Genomic DNA, 23,052 nt, shown 5'->3' with positions numbered 1-23,052 from the left:
CGGAGGAAGACGCTAATGAGCGCGGACCTGACGCGCGTGACATCAGGTTTGCGTGAGAGTCGTCGAGGTTCAAGTACACGACATCGGAATACAAGGACGGAGGGTGACTATTCAACTTTGTTTGACCGTGGTTTGCACCTTGCATTGGGTCTCCGTTGACGTCATATCCCCCCCCCCCATCTATACACCTGAGCACACACGCGAGTCTGCCCTGTGGAGAAAGACACGCGCGCACACTCAGGCACGCATCCAACTCCAACTGGTATTTATTGAGTCTGGTTTGATGTCTTTAGGACACACAACAAATATGTTTTCACAAATGACGAAAATTCACTTGCTACAATTATTTCAGTGTTGTAATTTTTTTTATTTGGAACAGAAGATATCCATTAAAATATATTTGTTATTAATTTATTATTTTTTGTGCAGAGTTGAGTGCGGTTGGATGATGATGGGATGACCGTTTGAATGATGGGAAATCTGATGGGACGCGTACCCTGTTGCTCACAGAGGAGTGGTGCAGTTAAGATGTCCTGAAACGCACAAACAAAAACTGGTTCAGATTTTGTGACTGCTTTCTATCCACATGTGACATTTTCACAGTACAAGATACTGACCCTCGCTTGCTGAAGGACTGGTCAGAAGGGTAACGGGTCGTCCGTGGGGATATGCGGCCCCCCCGTCCAACTGGGGGGCTGAGAGGAGAAAGTTGACGGACCCTGGAGCCTTTCTTGTTGTGTGTACCGATATGGTCCTGAAGCCAAATGTCGTATAGCCTCTCAGGAAGGACGGGTGATATTGTTAAAGACCAACCTCGCTGTATGTTCCCGTTTATAGACCTGGCTGAGCCGGCTTGATGAGTCTCACAACAACTGCACTTGGTCTTCAATTACACATTAATTAATTCACTGTTTCCTTCCGCTGAGGAAATGTAATTATCTCTATTATGTCAGCAGTTGTTAACGTGCCCGAGTCTTTACCCACAGGTTATTCTTTAAATAAATAGTGGAGGATTTATTTAAAAAACAATTGAAATCACATTGATATATGCTAAAATGTGTTTACTTGCTTCTCTAAACTAAGACTATATATCAAAATGTTACTTCAAGGGTAAAACACTTCTGGATGAGCTCAAAGGATATTAGCAGTGACAGGCAGGTAGAGGATGTCTGTCTCGGTGCGGATGATGATGTCCTGGGAGAGGTTTGTCTTTGGCTCCGCCTCTCCTGCTTGGACCGTACACATGGCAAACAGCTGAACCTGCAGTTCAACATGCAAGCCTGCAGGCACCTGGACAGACATACAGCACACTGCGTATGTAGTTTTTCAGCTTTTCCTCACTGAATTTAAACATGCATTTAACTATTGCATCCAGCGGGGAACTTACAGGCCGAGGGTTGTAGATGACCCGGAGGCCTGTTGCAGAAGGAGGCGGTTTCACGAGGAACCTTGCAGCGAGAGAGAGAGATCGAAAATTAAACCACAAATAGTTACAGCTCATAGTTTTCCCTTTGGACTTGAAGGTGACCCACAAATCACCTGCACCCATCCACAGAACTCTTTTCTTTGTTTCCCTAATTTCCTGGTTTCAAAGCCTACATTTGCCTGTGCATTTATGTATCCACACATTCATCCGTCCATATTCTGGTGTCTTACCTGCAGGTGTCGACACCCACATTCTTCATCACCACGGTAATGGCAAAGGAGGTGCCCTCCTGCAGGGTGCCAAAGTCAACACGGGACGGGAGCAGCTGGAATCCCCTCGCGATGACACTTGGATCAGTCAGGGAAATAGTTCGACACTTCCTCCTCACCGGCTCTTCCACTGCCAGGAACTGGAATAGGCGACGCAGACGAAGTGATGTGTGAATGCATGTGTGAACACAGAATGTGTGTGACAGAGTGGTAGCGAGAGAGAAGCATGTGTACGGGAAACCGTGTTTTTTTAAATTGCAGGATACAGTGGTACATCGCCACCTCTAGATGTCACTTTAGGACACTATTTAATAATCATAGATAACATGTCAAACCAAGGAAAATGTCAACAGTATACATAACTACCACCTTTAGACAGAAAGCTCATATAGATCTAAGTATACCGCACAAAAGTTGACACTAGAATGCAAACCTATCCTTTAATGTAATTACACTACGTTTGATATAAATAACATTGACATGATTAACATTTTCATAGGCAATCTTTTTTCATTGGGGAAGTCTTCACATAATATTATGACGTGAATGTTTGGCTACCTGCTGATTTGGTACGCTGTAAGGTTTAGAGCCGAGGATCGAGGTTGGTAGTCGGACTTTAGTCCTCCTGGGCTTTTCAGTCGCATCCACCTGCAGCGACTTACATTGCCCAGTTGAACCCCTCAGACTGCTTTCACCTGGCACAGACATACACACACACACACACAAAGACACTGTCATTCATCCATTCATGCCCGTTGAAAGTGCTCAGCGGACTTAACCCGCATAACAACCGACTTGGAAGTTATCTGTAAATCAATGTGAATCACATACACCCTCAAACGAGCCAGACAAGTAGGTTTTCTTTAGTATCCTGGGTCTTTCCACCATGCCGCCAAGAAATGGGACAGGTTAATGTACTCACTTGCCTGATGGTGCTTTAAATAGAAACCAGACTACGCCCTCAAAATGTCCCTGCAATAGTCAGATGTAGTTCCCGATTAGGGAATTCATTTTAATATAAAACAACAGAGGAAGGTGGGGAACAAACCGGCAGTCTGAGGCGTGGGGTTGGTCGGCCTTTTGTCAAGCGTCCGGTCACTTCTTCCTGCATGGCTAAGAGCAAAACAACGGGAGATGTCAGGATGGGTTGCATGAGCAAATGTAAACATCATTTAGACAAGCAAAATCAAAAAGGAATAAATTGTTCTTAACATCCTCTTTATTACCTTGCCGATTGAGAGGGTGTTGGCTTTAAGGGTCGTGGGGCTGCAGTTGCAAACACAAACACGGTATATTATATAGTTTGCATGTTATTGAATCAACAGTTAGCGGTTTTTATGCACCCCTACAGTTGCTTTAAGAATTCCTGTCCATTTGTCCCCAGGATTCCCAACAGGACGCCTTTAAAATGGAGTTTCCTTGAGTAGCTCTTTGTGAATCTTGACAGTATAATAACTTACTCTTCTCTTGTGGGGCATCTTTCAGGAAAGCCTCAGTGCTGCCTGACTTGGGGAGCGGAGGGAGATCCATGGATAAACTCCTCATGTCTGGCATTTGGTGCTCCAGCAGAGTCTGGAAAACATTTTATATGCAATGTCAGAAATGGTGAATCAACGTGGGTTATAATGTTGCTTTTCCTGACAATGATGCTGACTCAATCATTTAAGAAAATGCATCTGAATATATGTATAGTAAATTGAAGAGAACACATACAGTACCTGGTATAATGGAATATTTTCTGGGTGGAAAAAAGGGACAACGGACTTCTTCCTCAGAGCCTCTCTGTTAGCCTGCTCTTCACATGTCTCCTGTCTGAGGCACACACATAAATGATAAGTTGACGGCTACTAGTGCAAATGTACAGGTAGCCGTCATTTGTCAGGTAGCCATCATTTCCCACTATTGTCCTTTATCCACCCTTTTAGTCGTACAGCAGAAGCTGCTGTATTTTCACTCCAAATAATGCAAACGAGAATCACCGCATCCATACAAAGACATGACAGCGAAAAACCCATTTACACAATTAACTCACACCAATGTGACGAACAAATGTGGAGGTTTTCGGTCCGGATGCAGGGAACACGTCCCCCTCAATATTTAATAGACATGCATTTGTCCCCTCTAAATAAACTTCCCCCAACAAAAGACGGAAGAGAACAGAAGAGTAAGTCATGCCTACACGTGTGCTGACTCAGCAGGGAGAAGTTGATCTACATGAGTAAATATATGAAAGCAATACAGAATGCTTGAGAGCCTCACTGCATTATATTCCCTCCCCCATCGTGAATTATCACCGGTCGCCTGAATTCTGTATTATCCTTTACATCAATTTAGACCTTTCCACAATAAATTGGTGCATACAAATTCACCAGATTGCAGGAAATGAAGTGTTTGATGCTCAAAAGGGAGGACCCCCAGAGCCCCCCCTTTAATGTGTGTCCCCATCGCTGCTAAAAACAAACCCTACACTCTTGCTAGTTCAAATGTTATCTTGGTGCAATAAAGGGCATCAGTAAAACTAATTGTCGCTACTTATGAAGGTGTCGTTTGGTCTTCACACACAAAACAGCGCGAGAACCTACGTATATTTACCTGTGCTGTGTCAGCCGTTCAGTCCACTTTGACTCCTTTCTATGAGTACAACTGGATAAGAGAATAGTGTATTATACAAATACATGAAACAGTGTTTAGAGAGCGTTAACATGATCTATTCATGCATTCCATTTTAATCTCCAAACCTGTCACTCGCTGCTGTGGCTGAGTCTTCTGAAACATCCGACTGCTCAATTGGGTCTCCAGCTCCTTGGCTGTACAGATTGGCTATGTCCACTGTGGATGCATACAGAAGGAATTGGAAGAGATTAACTTTAGGCGAAGTGTTCTGAGCCCGTAACACCAAACCAAAACTAAAACGACATGAACTACTGCGCTCAACTCTAACTACTAAATACTTAACTTTAAACCTCCACTATTATCTTCATTCAGTGAAACAGAAATCAAGCAATTCATTGCATGTTAATTGAGTATCTGATACATAGTATTTTGAACGATATTTTGATCCTCTAGCAATAATCGGATCCAGCCTTCTGACACAACATTATTTAGTCCCACAAAAAGTGACTGGAAACATTCCCACAAACTGATTGAATTTGAATTTTTTCACTAATTAAGAACAATCACAACTAAGTAGGTATACTTAGTTAGTTCAAACTGAATAAAGGAAACCAGGGCACTGCAAATGGAACTTTAATTTCAGTAGAAATCATAACAGGACACATTGTTCAAACACAGCCTACAAAACTACAAAAATCAGTCATCCACCTGAAGTCCTCTTCTCAAAGATGTGAGCTGCATCCTCTTCTTCTGCAAAAGACTTTAAAATACAAAATGAATAATTAACAAATAATATTGCTCAACATTGTTGTATTTGCCATTTGTAGAGTTTTTCTATTTCAGTATGCAGTGGGGAAAACCCTGTCTGATAACATCTTCTTGTCTGTTGTACTATACCAGTCAAAGTAAAGGCATCTAGGCATATACCAATTGTGCATTATACTGTGTGTGTGTGTGTGTGTGTGTGTGTGTGTGTGTGTGTGTGTGTGTGTGTGTGTGTGTGTGTGTGTGTGTGTGTACTCACCAGGACCAGATTGAGCAGATCACTGGTGTGAACAGTCTCCTCCTCAGTGCGAGGGTCTTTTAATTGCATCTCCTCTGATCGCTGCTCCCTCACCATCAAACTCTCAATGTATTTCTGCAACCAAATCAAAAGGCGACTTTCAACACCTGTCAATATCCTGCAAAAAATGTGATGTCACGCTCAAAGCAGACTTCACAACACAAGTATATCGTCCTTTCACAGCAGAAGTATCGCGACATGTTTCAGGGCCAACAATCACATCACCGCCACAATTGAGGCCTCGTTACATGTCGCGCTGGTTTTAAATATGCGCTGCTTCAGTATTTAAAAACAGAGCTGTAATACGGGCTCTATCAAAAAAGAAATAGCAATAATGAAAGCAGTAAAACCACTTGTATTCTGACTGTTTTATCACGTATTGGGTCAATAGGCTACCAAGTGTTTGGCCCTGTATCAAACTATTTTCAACACTGTATGCCACTATATCATTTGTATACTCATTTGAGCAAAACTTTGACATATGACTGCATGGCACAGTGAGCCATGTGACCACAGACATGGGTTTATTGTTACCTTCAGACGTGTGTCGACAGTATTTTTGAGTGGAGCGGTGAATGGTCGGTGCTGGTACAGTTCCCTCATCTCCAGGACTTTAGGGCAGCTTCTGAGAGTTTGCCGCTCTACTGCAAAGCCAGCGGACCCATCTCTCAGAGTCAACCCTCGTCCCAAGTCAGCACCAAACGGAGGACCTGCGCTCTTCTTCTGGAATAGAGAGAAAGGCAGAGGGTAAAAAAAAAACGTCAGCGTTTGGCCCCGAGTGTACTTGTACAACATGTGTATTTGTTCACAACTGTACCTCTATTCTAGGGAAGTCATGCCAGCTGCGGTTTCTGAGGTTGGGCGGGGTAATGTCAGGGTTCTGTTTCCCCAGCAGCCACTGGGACCACACGCTCTGGTGGCTGGGCTTCAACATGGTGATGCCAAACTCATCTGAAACAGTCACAAATATTGCATTATTTCCTGGAGATTCAGATGGCTTTCCCTGCCTTTGCTCCTCCTTTGATAGGTAGTAGAAAGAGAAAAATGCGCTCAACTCGAGAGACAGTTAATTAACTACATATAATGGGAAATTGTTATGTTTCTAATTGAAATATGGCTAGATCAAATAACGAAACTGTTGTAATTATTATTATTACTATTAGTTGAGTATTATGTTTCTTGATTTTGGAGATATTTGACAGGGCACCTTGTGCGTCTGGCAGTGGTTCCTTCAGCAGTTCTATGGTCGGGTCAGAATAGGCCTGGTAAAGCTGTTCCTCTACAGTTTGAGAGCTCAGTAGTTCAGTACCTGAGCCGTCCTCATGCACCACAAACAGCCTGGAACACAAGATGATGTTTACAGGGTTTCTGCAACGTTGCCATCAACAACAGCCATGCAAAGTTAATGTTGAAATGTTGTCTCATTACTGCTGGCTTTGTATTCATGCAAAACACGTTCTAGTTTGGACATACAGCAACTATAAGAGAGAAAAATACAGCTCACAAAAAATGTTCAGTTTTCTAATCAATTTAAAAACAAATAAAAAGTGGAATAATGGATAGAGGCCCACCTGGGAGACTGTTCTCCGTAATTAATCTTGGCCATTTCTCTGTCGTCCTCCTCCTCTGGCTCCTCCTCATCCCGTTTAAGAGCGCTCGGAGCAGAGCTGCAGTTCAGCACTGATAACTGTCCATCTTCCATCACCTGTGACACACACACACACACACACACACACACACACATACACACACACACACACAAAGTCTCCATGAGGCCTTGATTCTCTGAGACTATGAAGGACTGTCTCTTTAAAAATTCTCGATGTTTCTCAGTGCTCGCCACAGACACGCACAACACCAACCCTTCTGATAATTCAAACCTGGAAGTGGTTGCCATCGGGGTCTGTAACGTCACAGGCCACTATGTCTGTATGACTCATGGTGTAGCTTCCTGGTCGGTTTGTGGGAGTGCAACCTTTTGGACTTGGGGTTACAAGTGGGTCAGACGAGTACACACACTTGCCATCACTTTGGATCTGTAGGAGCCCGGCACTGGATGGGAACACCTTGGATGCACACACACACAAAACAAACACATTTGTATTAATCTACACATTACTTAAAAAAAACAGACTTTTGCTGTGAACCACCCACCTGATAGGCTCCTTGGTTGTTCCCAGTGACGATAGTTCCATCAGCTAAAAAGACGTGAGCCGCGTGTCGCTCTGGGTACATCACCACTGCGGGGAGGCCCTCCTTCTCCACCAACACCACTCGCTCCTTGGGAGATGCGCTTGCACGTGCACTCCTCTCAGCATCCTCAGCCACAGTTCCTTCTGCAAACACGCTCTCCTCGCCAGTCTCACCACTTTCTCTTTCATCGCACACATGCTCACGCTCACTGAACTCTGCACGAGCGTGTCCAGCATCCTCGTTGTCGCACGCTTTCCCTGCGCTGTCCCCGCTAATCTCCTCTCCACTGTCACAAGTATGCCGGAAGTGCGCGGCCTCACTCTCGCTGTCCGCGCAGCGCGTGACGCACACACACTCGGCGCAGCCGCACGCACATTCAGAAGCCGATTTGAGGGTCACACTCTCGGCCTGCTCCCCTGGAAAGTTAACAGACACACAGGTCAGATCAAATAATTCAACTTAATTCAAAGATTAAGATGTTTGTGCTACATACATGTTCAGATAGGACCGATTGCTGTATGTGCATGGGAGCCAAGTATTTGCCATAATGTGTATGCACTGCATGCTGGTCACCTGTGTGAAGCAGTAACTGTTGCGGTGTGCTTGGTGGTCTGTCTTTGCAGAGACTGGTGATCCTGGTTCCGTCTGCATGTTCTACACTCAGAGATCCGTCTGTGTTCTGGACAGACAGCACCAGATCCTCTCGGATCAGCATCACCTGACACAGCGACACATGCCAAGACAAAGCCGGCTGGTTACTCCCAGCGATAACACGCACAACCTTTGAGACTCTATCACAAACCTATTGAAAAATATTGAAACGTTGACGTCAAAATAACATTGTCAAATTCATTGTGAAACCCCGAAAACAACTTGAATAACACTACAGCGGAGACAACTGGTAACCCCTTGACTGTCGGGAGTAATACTGCACTCTTACCTCATGGGTGATGGGGTCTGTAGCCTTGACGGCGAGAAGAGGCGTGGTGGGTATGTGTTTGTGTGTGGTCCCCACAGTGTGGACGCGAGCTCCAGATGGGGTCGTAGTTAACCAGCACCCTCTCTGATTACCAGGCTCCTTCTCTAAGCTCTGCTCTGTATAGACACAACATACAAAGACAGTTTGACACCGTTTGTCATTGAAAGTGATGCTTACGTGTTCATTAGATGGTGCTTTGTATTCACCGGTGCTGCACTCTAACCTTTGCCGTTGTCCTCAGTTTCTTGAGAGGTGTTTTCCTCCTCAACCTCAGAGTCAGGAACCCACACCGGACCAGAATCCTGGCTGAAACTGACCGAGCCATCTGCAAACAGAACCTGCAGTACACATGTGATTTGTGTAAGAAGTCATACACTTGCTGGAATCTGAGCCTTTATGTATGAACATGTGTGGACAGAATGTTTACCTCTGTGGACCCGTCTCTCATGTGTCGGATCACAGCTCCCTGGCATGTGACAATGCGGGACAGTTCCTTGGAGAGCGAAGGGTCCTGAAGCTGCCCTACAGCTGCCCTACCATGAAGAGGAAAGCCCTGTTTCACCAACATACCCTGCTCTTCGGGGGACACTCCTGGACACACAAAACGTACGTAATAAATGTTTGAGAATGAGTCATACATGGGAATATAGCAGTTAAGGAATATCATGCTCAAATATCAAAGAGGGCACATTCATTTCTTCCGGTCTAGATTCTAAACAAAGTGGCCAGGTCCTCTTCTGCCAGAGTGTGTGAGCAGGTAAATCTGTGAGTGTGGGAGATGTTATTCTCCCCTCACAGTAACACATGAAGCTTTGTAAAACTACACACACACACACACACACACACACCTGTGGGTGAGTGTGTATCTACATTCCTGAGAAAGTGGATCACTGACCTTGCGCATCCTCTCTCAGAAATTGCAGCAGCAGGCCGTTAGGAACAGACAGGTTGAGGCTGTTGAATGGACTTGATATCACTGCTGGCTGGCCTTCACACACCTTAGACTGCACACAATCCTACGCAGAAAAATGTGTACATACTGTATGAGCAATGCACAAACAACAGTAACATAGTCATCACAGGTATAAGATAAAACTACAACCCAAATCATAAAACTAATTATGTGCAATAAAGTGGGATAAGACAGGAAAAAAGTATGGACTATTATTAGTGAAATTTGTCTAATACTTGGTGGAGAAACCTGTGCTTGAGTATTCGTTTCCCCCACTGTATTCTTTTCTGCATCCATGTCCGTATGTGGAACCGGGGACTCTGGAGGTCTGGGGAGGCTGGCTGGGCTGTGAGTCTTAGAGGAAATTGAACCCTTGGAGCTGGAGCGGTTGATGGAGGAAGAGCGACGGGTGGAGGAGCGACGGGTGGAGGAGGAGCGACGGGCAGGGACAAAGGCAGGGGTCTCTGGGGCAGGGGTCTCTGGCGCTGTGTCCTGGGGACCCACTAGAACATCACAAAACAAAACCAAAGTAAAGCTGCCTGCACTGTGAAGAAATGTAAATATCGTTTGATCCACACATAAGAAGAAGCATATTCAGAGAACTGAGATGGAACAGTCTAAAAGCATATTCAACCTGTTTTCCAAATATAAGTAAAGATTGAAACATTTCAATTAAAATTAAAATTCACAAAGGCTAAAATCTTATGTGGTATGAATGCAAAACCTCTGTATTCTCCCGCGGGACCATAGGAACTGTATGAGAGGTGGATTCCACTGTCCAAAACTGCAGAGAGGGAGCCCTGCTTCACTCTTTTCATCTCCACAGGCTCAGACACTAGGACACACATAAATTACAGTCATTTCTTTTCATACTGTACACACACACACACACACACACACACACACACACACACACACACACACACACACACACACACACACACACACACACACACACACACACACACACACACACACACACACACACACACACACACACACACACACACACACACACACACACACACACACACACACACACACGCTCTCAGGTATGGGTTTAACGATTCTCAGAATCCACGGTTCGGTTCATGTCTCAGGTTTTTTAGTTTTTTTCTGAGACAGAACCGTGAGGGAAATCCCAGGTTAACTTTGTTTGTTCATTAGTTTTAAGTATTATCTATTTAATGACATACAAATTTGCAAGAATGGATAAAAAGAACACTAAAATTACAAAACAGGCCCTCTGGGCACAGGGTGTTTGGGCACAGGGCAATATGGAGGAAATCAAATATCACAATATTTTTGACCAAACACCCCGATATCGATATTCCAACAATATTGTAGGGTTGACTATTGGTGCTTTCACAAAACATTTCACAATGAGATTTTAAACAATCATCTGTAATGTGGATATAATGAATAAGTGGGTATAGGCAAATAACAGAGCAGGTAGAACAGTTACATCACTTTACTGTCATGCAACCTTTAACACCAGCGAAAAACAATAGATGATATCTAGTCTTACATCTCAATGTTGATATTATATTAATATATTGCCTATACAGTGTGTTGCTTAATATCTGTAGCATCGTTACCATTCAAATCTTCTTTTCTACCATTGGTTTCTTTGTCTTGGGGCTGAGGATTTGCCAGATCAATAACAACGTGATTGATGTGGGTGTAGAAACGGTGGCCATCCTTCTTCACCGCCACTTTCATTAGGCTGGAACCTGGAGTGCATGGGCGTATGTGGGAAAAACCCCACGAGGTATCAGTCAGGAATAACTGAGGCGCACTTTGCTTTTCATGCACAGTCTCACTTACAGTGACCGACTTTCCCCAATTACGCAGCACGGCGGATACATGCAGATTTTGATGATCATTTTCTACAACCTTATCTTTGTCTGAATACCTTCAGCATAGCGGACATTCTCCACAGTGACGTGTCCCCCGTCTGAAGGGAAAAGGTACTGGCAACAACCTGACACTTGGATCAACTTTCCACCCATGCTGTAGCCTGTGAAACTCTTCACGTCGCACACAGGCTCCTCTGTCGGATGCAGTTCTTCGTTTTCCTCCACAGGGTGTGCGGAGCTCGCGGCCGTCTCTGCTATGCTCTTCTTGCGACGAGACAAAGCAGGCTCCCCCTTTTGCTGCTTGCTTTTCGGTCTATTCTCCTTCTTTGATTTCTTGGCATTCTCCTCCTCCTTTAGGTGCTCTTGCTCCAACTTCCAGGCCTGTAGCATCACGCACACGTTAATATACACACACTGAACCATCCCACCTGATCGAACCATCAGGTGGGATAAGCTACAGCCCCCCCCGCCACCATCTAAGGATACGTAGTAATAGATGATGGTTGGATGCATTTACTGGTTAGCTCTTTAAATCCTGCTTCGGTACGAGATTCTATAACTACTGACGAGGAATATCTCCACAGCTCTTTGAGGAAACTAGATCACCACGTAAGAGGGGGGTCGGGTTTAATTTAGCCGTCTCAGCGGATTTCTGTAAAGGGTCTAAAGAGTTACTGCATTACTGCTGAAGGGCCAGAACAAAGCAAACCCGTGAAGGCAAATGTTCATGTGTTTGTTGGTACTGACTTTGAGGGAGCCCTTTATGATGACTGGCTCCAGAATGTCCTCCTCCTTTGCAGAATCCGTCGCAATTTCTTCTAGTCCAGGAACAAAACAAACACCGTAACTGTATGGTGGTACGTATAGTGACATTGACAGAGATTTTTGTTGACAAGCTACCTTTTGGAGACTCAGCAGGGCTGAGATCTCTGAGTTGCATTGCCTCTCTCTTTGATTCTTCCTCTTTAGTCCAATCTGAAATGGTATCTGCCACGTGCTCCAGGTACTTCCTATCCGAAGATAACAATGACATTTAAAGTCGATGTAACATTCTACACACACACACACCACTAGTCAGATTATATATGCTACGGACTGATAAAAAAAAAAAAAAAAAAAGTCTTATTTTGCTTTCTCACATATCAAAAAAGCAGATTACTATTCATGTCCTGTGAGAAGAAAATGTGGACTTGCACTCTGACCTGAACTTGACATCAGTGTGAAGGGCTACATCCCAGAACTCCTTGCACTTGCGATAAGGGCTCATTGGATTGTGACAGAAAATGTACAGGACGTTGTTATGACTTCCTCTGAAAGTGTCCAAGCAGCGGTACTCTTCTGAGGCTAACTGGAGTACCTGCAAATCAAATCAAATTGAATTTGTATGTGCAAAAATTGAAAGAACATGACAAATGCGAGGGGGTTTCAATGCAACCATTTTTAAGTGGAATAACATTGCCTAGACAAGATTAGACAGGTCACCTGTGGGAAGAGGGAGGCACTGTGGTGTTCAGTATAGTGCCAGTCAAACAGAGATCTCAGCCGACTGCTCTGAATGTCATGCAAGTCCAGCTGGCAACACACTCTCCCTCTGATCTGCTAGAGAAAAATCAACATGCAACTTTATTAGGAGAAGAATCTGAACAAATGTTCATTACTTTTTTTTTATCGGAGCATAAAAAAAAAGAAAATGTGAGTAGCTACAGTAGTATGAACAAACAATACCTCTGTGAGATCTTCAGTGAGAGTCATCGGCCCTACAGTTGAGAGAAGCAATCAAGTATCTTAAGTCAGTTTCGCTGTGTAATATACTATATGCGAGCCAAAGTCAGTCAGAGTAATTGAATGAATCTTGGTAGTAGCAGACCTTTAGTCCGTAGGTTATCACGCTGCTGTTTAGCGTAGGACAGTGGGTTGTCCCAGGGGATTATTGTGGGTGTCTGTTGCTGTGCTGGGTACAGTGGTCCCAGTGGTCCAGGAGCATTCTGCAGTACACCGTTGGGGTCCAGCCTGGTCAGGGGCATGCTCTCAAACACACTCTGATGAATCAAACGCTCCACGTCCAGCCATGACACGATATCTGTGGGATTTCATGACATCGTGATATTATAAAACTCTGAGACAGAGCAACATCAGCCATGAAAATACCGAGTAGCTGCCCTCTGACCATCGGTGCAGTAGTGTTGCAGCTGCTGTTTGATTGTCATCCAGCAGGAGTTGCTGTCTCTCGGCCGAGCTACAGACTGGATCAGCTCCCACACTGGAGACCTCCTCATCATGGACAGCTCCACCTCTGCTGGATCAAAACCCTGGACCGCCTATGAGGGACACATGTGTACACACACACACACACACACACACACACACACACACACACACACACACACACAAACAAACACATTTCTAATAACAATAAGGTCAGAATGGGAGCGAGACTACATAAACTATACCGCCTATTTGGAACCATAATGGCAAATTCCACATGGACAAAACAGAAAAAGAATCAATTATACACAACTGTAAACATAAAGAAATCTACTTGCACTTGTATCCCTCAAGCGCATTGCCATCTCATCATGGTGTCTGATGACCAGAGGGTGCTCAGACTTCTTCTGCGGCTCCTCTACTCCAAACTTCTCCTCTAGCCTCTAACAAAAAAAAAAAAAGAGAATAGAACAGAGACAAATGAGCGTGTCCGAACACTCTGGAGTCATTAAGGTGCACACACGTTACACACACACACCACACCCCGAGTGAAAGAAAGGAAAATATATCATACAACGCAACTTGTCCTAGTAACAACAGTTGTCTGAGTCAGAAGGTTGCAGTTCCTGTCATAATCCATCATTGAAAGGAAATTACATATTTGAGGAAATCCTATTCAGGGTTTCACATGAGAACCAGTGTTCCCTATAGGCCGATGGATGGTTTACCAACATCTACAGTAATCTATTTGGACATGTTGCAGCACTTTACTGTACAGCATGAACCTACCACACTTTGTATGTCGGCTACTCTGCTGTGATTATAGCACCATCCGCTGGCCTCAACAATGTGCAGAGGCCACCAAGATGTTCCACAAATAATAAAAAGATATCTCGTTCCAATCAAAACGGCATCTACTGTGAGCTCTACAGATTGGCCTATTACTGACAGCTTAGTACGTGGGATGGAGGTTTTATGCTCTTTTTTTTTTTTTATCTCTCCTGTCACATCTGTGGTGTCAGATCACTTTTTATTAAACACAAAGGGACACTTTTCTGTCCTTGTAATGTTGGTGCGGATGTATTCAGCACTCATATTGGACTGTCAAATTTAACTTTACTTGGTAAAGTTGCTAACTAACCAACTAAAGCATTTGTAAAAATGTCAATCAACTTTTATTGTCTCACAGCGAAATGTAACCTCTGCATCTATTCCATCCCGGTATTCGGAGCAGAGGGGGAGCCTTGCTCAAGGGCACATTGGCAGTGCCCAGGAGGCTGAACTGAACACCTCTCCAGCTACCAGTCCATGCTCAATACTTGGTGTCTGTGGGGACCTGAACCGGCGACCCTCTGCTGAAACAAGCAAAGTCTCCAAGGACTACTGCCGCCCTCTAGTGTTGTATGACGAAGCATAAAAACAGCAAAGACAGAGCCGACCCATTTCCTCTCACATGCTCACTCCAAGCGCATGAAGGCGAGTATTACCCCCCCTGCAAAGCGAAACTTCGACCACTGAACCACCAATGCTGCATAAATGTTAAATTTTTTAGTACAAGTATTTCCATGGGTCGTCTACCTGCATATGTCCACTGTACCTTCTTGTGTTCTTCATTCTGCGTTGTTGTCAGCAAACTATTTAACATGTGGCTTCTCTCCGCGTTTGTGTGCACGAGCGGCAGGAAGCTTTGGAGCATGAAGCTGACCAGCTGATAGTCTAACCCGAGGTCGTCGTGAGGCTCGGCCTCAGCCACGCAGGGCAAAGGCGGCTCGGTTGAAATCGCCACCTAAAAACACACAAATCCACAGGACGTGGGGGTGAAAAACAGTGTTCAATGCAATGCCATAATCGCCATCAAAAGTAGGCGGCGACACTGAACACATTAAATGACATCTGGCTATTTTATTTCAAAGCACAAACAAATATCTAAAATTTGCCTAAATCGAAGGTTTAGCGTTAGATATTGTCAATCACAAAAACACTTGCTCATGTCACACACACAGATAATGAGGGACCACTTTCAAACATTAAATCTTGGTCTGACCACACACACTGCACATCCACACGCACGACACACAGACCTGTTCCAGCATACAGTGCAAGATCAGAGGCACAGAGCAGGCTTCGGGGGGAACCAGGTCCAGGAGGCTGCAATAGTAACGCATGTCCACATCTGTAGAGAGAGGAGGCTGCTGGGCCTCTGCCCACAAAGGAGAGAAGAGAGAAACAAAGGGAGGTTTGTCATCCTAGTCGTGAATATCTAATAAATAAATAAATAAAACACACACAAGCATGTGCCAAAAATACATGAAAAAGGAAGGCTATACCTTGGTCTGTTGGCCTTTCTTCCTGCACTGGTTTCATGTTGGAGCATGGAGACAGGGGGGGAAAGGTCGGCACAACCTGCAACACACACACACACAACAAAGTAACACCTTTTCCATCAATATCCAGCCACATAATTACTGTTCAATGGGTACCGTGGAGGTCCACTTTAAATTCCGCTGGTTGGGGGCGGCAAATAAAGAAACAATTCAAGTTAAAGAATAAGGCTCCAGAGAGGGCATGCTGTTTAATTGGTTTGTTTAGAGTGTGTGTGTGTACACAGTATGTGTGTGTGTGTGTACAGTACCTGGGTGTGTGGTCTCTCGGATGCACAGGATCTCTCAGTCGACTACATTTTTGTTATTTGTCCACAAGGGGGCGTTCAAGGACTATGTAAAGGCCTTAATGCTGACCTTTTGAACGCACTGTGTCAGAATGTTATAAGATACTTCATGATATTCCATGCTGTATAAAAACAAATACAGTTGGCAATAATGTCATGTCCCAATCCCTAGGATGGTGAAGAACCTTTTTTTTTTACAAATTCACTGACTCTGGCTTCACAGATATGAATGTTTGCTGTTTCTCTAAAACTGAGTATCGTTGAGTTAAGGACTGTGGAAACACGCTGGGCCCAAAACCCAGAGGTCGATGAATGAAGCCGTTCTCTACTATGCTGTTCGAGTTTTTCACTCATTTCCGACATTTTATGAAGCGGACAATTAGTTGATTAATTGGGCAAATAACCAGCAGATTAATCGATAATGAAAATATACCTTATTTGCAGCCCTGTTGTTAGGTTTTACTGCATGCATGAGTGTATATGTGTACCTCTGCAGGCTGTGGATCCAACCCAACAACAGTAGGTACACTGATGAGATTTATGTTGTTCAGGTAGTGCTGATGTTGCCTGCGCCAGTCCAGACCGTCATAGATGAGCTTGGCAACGCCCTCAAAGATTCGGCTCCCCATCTCCAGCTGGATACACAGATTAGGATTCTTATTCAAAATCAAATCACAAAAAAAAATGCGGCGCTGACTGATAAGCAAACACAAAGAGGTTCAGAGACAGTGAGAAAGACGGATAGAGACGGACCTTGAGAATGATCAAAAAAGGGAATAGCAGGCTTCATGAGAATAGATCCTGGAGCCAAAACATCTGTCAACTCACCTCAGCCTCAGGGTCCTGTGTGTGGAGGGGAGGCCCGAGATCTGGGACGGTGTAGCTGAGCTGAACCGCATCATGGAGCTCGGAGTTTGGTGGCCCGCTGTCCAAAACTGCTCTCAGACCTGACCAGAATAGATCCAACTTCCTGGCCTGCTCTACACTGCAACGAACCTCTGCTTCAGCTACACACAAAGGAAAAGATACTGTAATGTTGATAGCAACATACAAATAAGGTGGATGACGGGGAGTTTGAGTACATGTCAAAGCTATTACATTGTTTTGATGTACCGTATTACGTGCACACTGCATACTGAGGGCCCTTTACCTGAATCCAGAGCGGCCCTCCGACTCTGCTCATCGCCCTCACGGGGTTGTTGTTTCTGCTGCTGTCCCTCAGAAATATGCGTGTGCTCAGAACACAGTTTAATGACATTGGCTACATGTACACCGATGGCATCAAGCTCCCCGATCAGCTGGGGCTGGTAGAAGCCCAGCAGCAAGATGTAGTGTTGAGGACCATCCTGTGGTTCGTCATCTGTGGCCCAGACGTACGCAACACAACACACAGGGGGAGTTATTGCTCTCTCTCTCACACACGCACACACACTTCTATAGATATATCGGAGAAGTAGGTGGTCGCCAAAGACGTTTTGTTTAGGGTAATTTCTCCGTGGCCCACACACAGTTTCAATTTGAGTTTTGTTTACCAATGAACTTCGGTGGGTCAAAATCATCCCTGCGTTTGAGCTTGGTCTTCTCCTTAGTAGGTGCCACAGGTGAATGCGGAGTCTTTCCCTTTTTGTCAGAGACCTTGGCCCCTCCTTTGTTCTTGCTGGCAGATTGAGGACCGCTCTTTGACTTCTCCTCCTCAGCCTTCAACAGGTGTGGACAAAAAGGAATAAAATTGCACAAAAGCAAACCCTCATAACATCCGATTAATCTTTCCTCTATTTAGCTCTGGGGGAAAATCCACTTCCAGTTCAACACTAGTCACTAAACGAACACAAAGAATCCCATTTAATGAAGAATCACTGACCTGCTCAGCTTTCCTCCTCTGCTGATCATTGGCTTTGATCTGTAGCAGCTGGAACTTCAGTAATTTTGCCATCAAGTCACAAGCAATTTCCTCTCCTGCATCCAGCAGCACCTTAGCAGACTCTGTAACCTACACGAAGACACACATGCACACGAAGGACAAAGGGTTTCCTGTAGACAATCAGAGCAGACTGACATACAACATATCAGAAACCCTCATTGACAAGCCTACCTCATAGAACGTGGGGATGTCATCGGGTCTTTTTGCTTTGGGATTCCCCAGTTCATTGATCTGTAACGAGGTCGGACAGGAGAAGGTGTTAGAGTTGCACAAACAGCATTTTTGGGACCTCATTCAGTAGATCAGAGGACTACAAATGATGTATGGAGTATTCATTAAATTAGCCATTCATTATATCGCCAATACAGTGAGGCGACCAAATATGGAAATCATTTCATAAAATCTAAGATCTAAGAGAAACAGATAATTGTGGAATACTGAATATACAATATGGAGATGTAGATTGGAATTTGGAACTAATGATTGTAGAAGAAAATGTGAGAAATGTAACTTTTCTGTTTAAACAAGAGCTCAAAGATGTGAAAACTGCGTCGACACACAAGAGGTTAGAGCGATAACAACATAATGACAGTTTATTTCATATGAATTAGTAAACTACATTAGTTTTCAGTTTAGTAACAGGTCAAGTACTGCAGTGAAAGCATGTAGAGCTCTATACAGATACAGGAGACACTGTTCATAAAAAAATAAAAACTTGAACCAAACTCAGAATACCTTTGTAAGGGTGCTGTCATAGGTCAAAAGGTTGAAGAGTTTGCGTGTTGGTTTGTGTACAGCCAAAGACAGACCCTGGGTCAGTTCCTCATCCTCTGGACATCCCCCAACCACCAAACAAACACAGGCCTGCCATGACTCCTAAAGGGCGTTAAAAACCAGGATAATGATGAAATATACTAACACACGTTCACCATCCACGTCAATAACCACAGGTGGCATCGATTTACACCTAATAACTAACACTTCCGGTTCGGACTTCTTACCTTCACAATAAAAGCTCAATTGTTTACCGTTTTCAATGCAATTTGTACACTTCTAATTATGGTAGTGACAACGTAGACGGAACTAAAATTGTCTTAAAAAGCAGTTTGGAGGATATGCTACCCATTTTAAATACTTTATTCTCGCTAACGTTAACCGAAATGAAGAGTAAACATCAAGTTACACCGAAGAAAGAAGTCAGATACCAAACCTCCTCAAACTGAGCTCTGGTGAGACCAGCCTCCCAGTTCTTGTTGAAAACAATGGGCTTCTTGGCTGAGCCCTTTTTAGCTGCTTTTGGTGGCATTACCTACATTAAAAAGAAAACACAGAACAGCGAAAATAGTCCTAAAGTTATCCGAGCAAACACCAAATGAAGGAAGTTAAAACTACAAGTGAAGCGTTTGGTGCTTGTGTTGCCCCTGGCAACCGCATCGACACCAGCGTCAAGTCTCCCAAAGTGATTTCCTGTAAACTTTCAAAGCAAAAGCATTTAACCAAAAAAGTAAAACACATTTAAATGATCTATAGTAAAAATATTTCACTATTTACATTTTTTTTTATTTGGATAAGAATATCCCTCATCAACAATTAAATAATTTAGTTTAAATAGAAATCCATTTTTGTAGGCAACATATTAAGTATGTATCTTTCTCCACTAGATGGCAGTGTGATCTCCGGTCTGTGTGAGACTGACATTCATGGGCCGAAATATTTATCCCCAAATAATAACAGTTTGCACATCATTTCACTATTTCACTATTTCATATAAATTGTAATTATTGTCTATCCATATCATAGTACACTGTGCAGCCATTCTATAATCAATACATTGCAACCATTTGGAATCCAAAAATGAACCTTTTCTACTTGTTCCAGTCATTGAATGAAGCACTTGAGACACAAAACTTTGAATGACATTATGAAAGACAGTTGGTCTGATTTCGGTGCCAGAATCAGTGGGAAAAAAAAGACAGAAAACATCCTAAGAATGGCATTTTGGAACACATAGGCCTACACTTCAGTGCCATTTCATCTGCATAATGAATGATAAAAGTGTTGATCCACAAGATGAGCCAAGCAAGAAGAAGGAGGTTAAATCATAGCAACACCAAGGAGAAGAGCCTCTAATTCTACTTTGATATACTGTATTCATCTTAAGTAGAATATAAATACATTTTGAACCATAATGATGCATGCATTATGACACTAGATTTAACCTTGACCATGTTTATTCAAAGAGAGGGAAAATTTGAATGCTAATTAGGTGAATACTGAAGTGGAATGAATATAAAGAGCTACTGTATTAAATTAATGATAATGAAGAGAGAAGTGTGAAAGGGGTCGTGGCCACTTCACCACTCCCACACACTCTCAGGCAACAATTAAATAAACAACATATCTTACTAATGATAATTTGTATTTTCATTTATTAGGTTTGCAATTATAATTTAGTTATTGAAATGGAAAAGAAAACTGTGTTTGGGAAAGACATTCATTTGACATTTTACTGGAAAAAAGAAAAAACCTGGTCAGTCACCCTAAAGCATTTCCTGTTTTACTTTCAGTCTCTTTGCAGCCCAGCTGAAAGATTGACACCAGAGATGCACTTTAACATCAATCGTCAAACTGGCTGCTCATTTGATGTTTTCCTGAGGGGTTCATCTTGGCACATACATTTACTACAGTAGTTACGTAATAGATTCCATTTGTTTTAATAGAAGCTTTTCTGGACTGCGCAGAGCTGTCTCAATGAGGTCTATTTGAGCAAGAAAATACGCCCCATTTAAATATTTATGACTCAATACAATAAATACACTGGGCCTCTGTTGACAAAGACTCACTGGCACTGAATTTGTGGAGAGCTTTTTGCTCTATTCATCAGAGCGTATCATAAAGAATTTCATGCACAGCATCTCTGCATGTCATGATTTGATTTCCAATCAATCCCATTGGAGTCGTTTTATCAATACAAGGGGCCATTGTCATGACAGTGATTTCACCAAGGCAGCAAGCTACTTCCAGCAGCTCCCCATAAAAGGTCAAAAGTGAGACAACGGCCACTTGCAAGATGCCAGAGAGATCCACGTTTGAAGCCAGCAGTGCGTTAGTTATTGGGTTGTTGTCAGCTCCAACCCGTCCAGAGGCAGCACTCTACAAAGGTCACACTATAAGCCAGATAAAAAACTGTAGTGGTACTTAAATAACACTCCGTGCACACTGCTGCGAATAGCATAGCAACATCTCAAAATATCCTTTTTTTTTTTAGGAAAAATGTTAAACATGTGCATCATGTGTCTGTTGTGGCTATTCTGTTTCATTTCTGTCGCAATCGTTTATTTAAGAACTCCATCCCCGTTCTACTCAGTTACTCTAAATAATGTGGCTTATTCGAGCTATTATAAGATACAGGATAGGAAAAAAAAGTTTACAACTGCTCTCCAACTCCAGGTGCTCATCCTCACATGTAAAACCAAAACATACACATGAGTCACTGAGATAGAAAATAAAATGAGACTCCAAATTCCCTGGAAGGCACTGCTTGTACGTTACACGATGCAACTCCCAGGACCTCAAGGTATCTATGACCACTTGAGCAATCAATTCGGAATCATGTGCTCGCAAACATTTCAATGCTGAATATAGATGATGGGGAGTCTGACTTCTTTCAAATATCAAGTTGTTCAACAGTCCTTAAAGCATAAAATGCTGAAATAACTGTGAAGGCCAAGAGGCTATGAGGAAAAAACACTGAATGACCAGATGAATTCTCTGTGCATTTAAATGCAAACCATTACATGTATATTAAATATTGAATACTACATATATGTATTAGTCCAATTTAAGACCAGCACAAAGTACAGCCTCAGACTGAAAATGCCACACAACCAAGTCAACACACAGACTGATTCTTTGTACTGCATTACACCACACATGTGTTTTTATTGTTCTGGTTATTCATGGCTACAGTACTGTGCTTCGCTAGGAGAGCATGCTAGCAGAGTAGGAACATTTCCCGTCAGACATTTGTTCAATAACAAAATAGCATGGACCAAGGCTCATGGAATTGCATCATGCTAGCTGCCTCAGCCACCATGCTAATGTAAGCATGCTAACATGCTAACATGCTATGCTATTATTACGTGGTATTGTAGCGACCCTGTACAGTGAGAGCTGGTAGTACAGGGGTCAGGCTGTCAATCCCCTCTCTCTGGCCAATCACGGGACGCACTGTACACGTTAGTCAAGGTGCGTGCCTGTGATTGGTCGAGCAGAGGAGAGGAAGGGGTTACCTGTTCTGTGTCGGGAGCTAGTCAAGGTCGTTAGACCGGAACCAACGAAGAAGAGAGTGTTGTTAAAGACTTAAAAAGACTGATAATGTTGGCTGGAGTTGCTCGGCACTATTGTTGACGGTTTGTGTTAATAAACCTCTTGCAAGGACTTCACTCTGTCTCCGACTCGTAAGTGGAACATTACAGTATTTAATAAGTGTATATACTATGATAACATCTGAAGCGTGTTAACATTAACAAAATGACCAAAAAAATATCTAAACTTGAATGAAATCCGACAATGTTTTCCTTTTGCCTGTTCCTGTTGTATTAAATTCATTACTTGATGCCTCCCAATGAGCATTTTCCCATTGCAAAGACGTTTAATTGACGTCTACGCCCACCATTGAATAAACGTTCAGATGTGGTTCAAAAGTGAAAGTTTTTTAGCAGACTATTTATAGACGTTGATTGAACGTTCACGCTTAGACCAGATTTCAACGGGATTTGCAATACTACAATTGTTCATCCTCTACAGCAGTGGTTCTCAATCTTTTTTCAGTGATGAACCCCCTGTGAAATATTTTTTCAGCCAAGTACCCCCTAACCAGCGCAAAGCATTTTTGGTTGAAA

The 23,052-nt window shown here is 43.3% G+C and overlaps 1 protein-coding gene across 1 annotated transcript; it reads right to left on the bottom strand.

Moving 5' to 3' along the window:
• Positions 1-523: 523 nt before the first annotated feature.
• On the bottom strand, positions 524-19,454 carry spag17 (sperm associated antigen 17; the record flags this gene model as incomplete). Its single annotated transcript, XM_079184619.1, is given in 48 exon segments — positions 524-533; positions 618-883; positions 1,153-1,290; positions 1,388-1,448; positions 1,657-1,835; positions 2,254-2,390; positions 2,744-2,808; positions 2,922-2,961; positions 3,156-3,267; positions 3,414-3,507; positions 4,434-4,524; positions 5,017-5,068; positions 5,333-5,446; positions 5,906-6,094; positions 6,189-6,322; positions 6,579-6,709; positions 6,943-7,076; positions 7,252-7,437; positions 7,526-7,980; positions 8,138-8,282; positions 8,505-8,659; positions 8,767-8,881; positions 8,971-9,134; positions 9,439-9,559; positions 9,772-9,998; positions 10,220-10,330; positions 11,094-11,228; positions 11,411-11,735; positions 12,102-12,172; positions 12,255-12,364; positions 12,557-12,711; positions 12,837-12,953; positions 13,080-13,111; positions 13,222-13,434; positions 13,522-13,672; positions 13,900-13,906; positions 13,908-14,002; positions 15,157-15,345; positions 15,626-15,759; positions 15,887-15,962; positions 16,716-16,862; positions 17,056-17,234; positions 17,378-17,587; positions 17,760-17,925; positions 18,047-18,217; positions 18,320-18,379; positions 18,884-19,024; positions 19,359-19,454. Coding segments are annotated over 48 exon segments (6,606 nt in total).
• Between the last annotated feature and the right edge of the window lie 3,598 nt (positions 19,455-23,052).

Source organism: Pholis gunnellus (genome assembly GCF_910591455.1).
Source record: "Pholis gunnellus genome assembly, chromosome: 23".
Classification (NCBI taxonomy): Eukaryota; Metazoa; Chordata; class Actinopteri; order Perciformes; family Pholidae; genus Pholis; species Pholis gunnellus.
This window is presented reverse-complemented; position numbering and strand designations above follow the sequence as displayed.